The sequence below is a fragment of the Penaeus vannamei genome, chromosome 40, assembly GCF_042767895.1.
Source record: "Penaeus vannamei isolate JL-2024 chromosome 40, ASM4276789v1, whole genome shotgun sequence".
In the NCBI taxonomy this organism is placed as follows: Eukaryota; Metazoa; Arthropoda; class Malacostraca; order Decapoda; family Penaeidae; genus Penaeus; species Penaeus vannamei.
This window is the reverse complement of record NC_091588.1, coordinates 11,710,312-11,715,311: the sequence shown is the minus strand read 5'-3', so window position 1 is coordinate 11,715,311 and position 5,000 is coordinate 11,710,312. Positions and strand designations below refer to the sequence as shown.

The following is a 5,000-nucleotide window of genomic DNA, read 5'->3' as shown; positions in this document are numbered from 1 at the left end:
TACACTATCTTCCAAGACCAAGCATGGTCAATATTGCAGACATTAGGTTTTGGCAGCAGTCATACACTCCAAAAAGCACAACAGCAATTTTAAATTTTTCTGTAATTAATTGATTTATCATAATTTTAATTTACAGGCAAACCTTCCTCGAATCCAACTCACCCAGACTTTATCCCAAACACACCTTTACATAAAAACAAAGCAGTCATACTGTTATAAAGATCTGAAATTGGGAGAAAAGAAGCCCAGCTAAGGAGATGCCAAGCATTCAGAAGAAACCAAAGTTTCCTGTTGCCTGTGTGTCTGAAGTCATATTGTCCAGAAGATGAAACAACTGTAGAGGGCCTATCTCAAATTACTGAGGAAAGAGAAAGATGCATTGTGCATTTGTAGGCCTTTATGTGACCTAATTGTTTCCTTTGTGTAAACATCTTGTAAATAGGAAGAAAATTGATGTTAGGAAATGGCACTGATTTCACAGAAAAATATCCTTTATAGCTAAAAATCATTGATTACTGTAGCAAATTGTCATCATAAAATCATTTTTATTACATGGTGTGTTGATCATATAGTCTTAGATGTTGGGATATTCAATATTTCATAGGATTGTTGATCCTAATTTTGGCAGGCAGACGGTATGAGCATTCTTGTAGCTGCACAGGTAATTTGGATTCATATTGCTCTTTCAATTCGGTTTCTAAAAATTTCTAAACATTCATACACCATTTTCGCTCATGCTGATAGCAAGCTATCTGCAAGAGGTGGTTTTGTTTTCACCAAGCAGAATGGCAACGCCAACCCGTGTCGTCACACCGAATCGGTCTTTATTAATTTTTGACATTATTTTTCGCCTATGCAGATTATTTCATGTATTAGTGAGTGTAGCTTTTTGTCTTTGATGATTATTATAATGACATTACATTTAGCTGTAAATGTATACCAAAGTATTACATATTGTACAACTTTCTTATTATCAACTTGTTAAGGTAGCACCATAGATGAAAACTTTCATCAAGTAATATAGTGTTAGTTTCCCTGTCAACTTAGAGTGAGTGATCAGGCATGCAAAGGTACTGAATAATTACCAAAAGTTGTGCAACAGGTAAGTCATACATTTACGTAATGATTGTACTAAGATAGTGAAGATCCAGTGACTGTCATAAAGAGAGGAGAGAAATTATACATTGATACATGAAATGATCAAAGAGTAACTTTAGAAAGGAAGAAAATAGGTTGTGGTAAATGCTGTGCAGAGACTAGGGTTATTCATTACAATTTGGATGCACTAAGTTAGGCAAAATTGAATAAGATATTCTTGCAGAAGATAAAAGTTGCAGTCATTGGTACACAAAATAATCTGGTACAGCCACAAGTGAAGGTAAAAGATCATGGATACTGCAGCTCTCAGTCTAAGCCCACTCGGTACACCCGAGTTTCAGCTCTATCTTATCGTGCATATCGAAGTGAAAACAAGGTTTCCTAGGGGGGTGTTGAGAGGCAGAGCCCCCCATCATTCCCTCCTTTGGGTAGTGCCCGAAGGGCATGCCCAATCACTGCAACTTATATTGATCATTAATTTTTTTGATTTTGAGTTCATCTCTGGTGAGTGTGTCCAGACTGTAAAGTAGGGAAATATGACAAGCTAATGGAGCCATGAGTTAAGAATTTTAGTTCATACAGCACCTAAACAGTGAAACTGTTTAGATGAAATGATATGCACACATAAGTAACATAAGGCTATGAAGTGTAATATTTGTTATAAAATCATGATGATTGATATATAAGTTTAAAATCGCATGTGCAAGTAAGTATTTATTAGTTGACTGTAGACTCTCTTGTCATGCAGAACTATCCTTACCATTCCACTCAAACTCCAACAAAGTTGCAAGAAGATTATATTAAGAGAGAGGTTGGGGGAAATTTGGATATTACTGACAACCTGTTGTAATTTGATTTTACATTATAAATGTTTTGTAATTATTTGATTTTGCTCCCTTTTTTATTTTGTAGAATGAAATAATGTATATTTGTATTAACCTTCAGTATGATGATCATATTTGCAAGAATGTTGGTTCACACTTGAACACTGTTTGTTGTTTTGTTCATTATTATTCTATAATTTACTTTCACACACATGGTTCCCTTATTTAGGCATAAAACATATTGGCAGGAATTCCATTATCATTTTATTTTCCTTCTTACCATACCAGCACCTCCAAGATGGGCTGTCTACTGGCAGAAGAGCTGGCTCAGTTAATGAATTGTGAAAAAATGGTAGTGGAAACTAGTTTAGTTCAGTAGCCAGACCTTTTATTATATAGTTTGTCTTAAGCTCTGCATTATTCTTGATGTTCTGAAATGCTTTTGTGTGTTTTTTTCTGAAGTTTTGTTTTGTTTGTGAATTTTAGTCAAGTCATCCCATGAATCCCCTGTATCATTTGTGTGGGGTGGCTGAAGCTTAGCTAAAAATGGACCAGAAAAAATAGATATGATACATCATAAAATTTGTACTTTAATATTATTTATTTATTTTTTTCAATATATTTTATTAAAAGAATAGATAAGAGATGAAGTTGTATATTTTTATATAAATATTGTTCTCTGTTATTTAGTTTATAGCTTTGTATTTAGAGATTATATATTGTTTGTACCATAACTTATGTCATGGTAATAAGGAATGTGTACTGTAGTACTGACCAATACAATTCTGTAGCAGTTTGCCTCTATAGCCAACATATTTTTGGTTTCTTCCCCAGTGCAGATGAATGCAAGCTAGAGGAGCAGATTTATACTTTTTACTTTGTGGCATGCAAAGCTGAAATTGGGAAAAATGGCTCCAAAAAACACCACTCAGCTGCTGAAGAACCTCCGTGTCTTAATGAAAAACACAACCTACGTTCCCCAGGCTCTACATGCTTACATTGTACCTTCAGGGGATGCTCATCAGGTGATTGTCCAATGGTTGAAGAGATATTTTAAAATTTGTTTTTGAAATTCAAAAACTTGTAATAGCCAGGAGTTTTTATGGAAATTTACTCTGCATTTTGTATTAATAAGTTATTTTTCTTTTCTAGAGTGAATACATAGCACCATGTGATCAACGGAGAGCTTTTATTACTGGATTCACAGGGTCAGCTGGCACAGCCATTATCACAGACTCTGAAGCAGCTTTGTGGACTGACGGCAGATATTACCTCCAAGCTAGGCAGGAAATGGATGAAAATTGGACTTTAATGAAACAAGGTCTGTATTCAGGTCCTTATCTTTGATTTGCAGGCATGTGTCTTGGAGAAATTAGTCTTCTATTTCACTGGATAGTTATGTTTTGTAAAATAAGAAATTGTTTAGTTTTGAATAAGTTTTAAACATCAATAGTGCACACATATTCGTATGTTTATTTTCCAAATCAAACTGTAATTTACTTATTATATTGGAAATAATTTTTTTATAGGTAGATTTTATTTTATTTATTTATTTCTATAATTACTTATATATATATATATATATATATATATATATATATATATATATATATATATAGATAGATAGATAGATAGATAGATAGATAGATAGATAGATAGATAGATAGATAGATAGATAGATAGATAGATAGATAGATAGATATGTATATATAGATATGTATATTGTTTTAATTACTATTCTGTGTAGTAGCAGTTGCAGCCAAACACTAGCTTTTTTTCTCTCTCAAAAAAATACTGCTAAGATTTATGTTAATCCAATGGCACTGGGAAAATGTGATATTTATTGTAGGTAAGCATTCAGCCAACAAAGGTCAATCAGTATCGTAAGTGACCATACCAGATTTTCCCTTTCCTTGAATTTTGGGATTTTTTCTAATGTTATTAATATCAATGCTTTTATAATTATTATTGACATGAAAAATATTGTGGTATTATTAACAATATAAATAAGATATTTCCAAAAATCAAGGCAAAGGTTAAGGGGGTTGTCGCGCTCGAGAACAAAGTTCGTCAGTTATGATTGGATATTTGATATTTGATTTTTTGATATATTATACATAAATATAAAGTGATAAACACCACCAAGTTTCGTATCATTTAGCTCGTAAATGATAAAGTTATTGATGAAAAACAAGTTTTTGAACAATCACAGCCTCTTTAAAATTGCACTTATCCATCGAACAATCTTGTTAAAAAGATTACCACCTATAGTCTATAGCAATACCTAAAATTTTGAAAGACCGGAGTTTTAAATTTCGTTTTAGATTAGTGGGAATTTATTTTTTTCTAAATGCCCAGTCTTATGAACATCACGATATGATATATAGACTACTATTACCTAAAAAGAAAACCATCACAAATATAGTCAACTTTTGAATGATCCAAATACCCATTAGAATCGCCCAAGTATTTATGGATGAATTTTAAAAATGCTGACAAATGTTGACAAAAGTGTAGTTTTGAGATATTAGGCTCCGAAATTTTGGATTTCCCTCGATTTTTTTTTTTTTTTCTTCTTCTTCTTTTCTTTTTTTTTAGAATTCTAATCTCTGTGGCAATCTTGCTGCATTATATTACATTCACATGGCATTCTGAAGTGTAGCTGGTACATGGTTCTCCCTCTCCTTTTGCAAAGTACTAATGGCAATAACTGCAAATGATTGTAGAAATACCCGTTTCACCACATACTTTGTAATGTCTAACCTGACCACGTGAGGTATTTGAATGTAAAAACAACTGCTGCAGCTGTGATTTAGAAGTATATCCTATCATATTACATTTACTATATACTAAACTAACATCTACAATTAGTAGTGTACCCTTACTATGTAATGAGACCGTACGTCTGCGATATGGTGTCATGGAGGTAGGAGCTGGCAACCTTTCTCTCTGATTTTCTGGTGGAGTTTTGTCTCCCAAAGCCCCAGTCTTGGCGATCAGCTGATGGGTAAACAGAGTTGCCAGAGATTTAGTTATAACTCCTTTAATTTTACATATTTAGGAAAAATATTACGTCAT

The 5,000-nt window shown here is 32.9% G+C and overlaps 1 protein-coding gene across 1 annotated transcript in view; it reads left to right on the top strand.

Annotated features, from left to right (window-relative positions):
- Positions 1-5,000, top strand: part of LOC113808006 (xaa-Pro aminopeptidase 1) — a gene marked incomplete at its 3' end in the record, with an annotated part of 38,965 nt that overhangs the window by 1,552 nt on the left and 32,413 nt on the right. Inside the window, 2 exon segments of the mRNA XM_070117184.1 lie at positions 2,757-2,947; positions 3,075-3,243. Coding sequence (XP_069973285.1) covers positions 2,831-2,947; positions 3,075-3,243 — 286 coding nt within the window.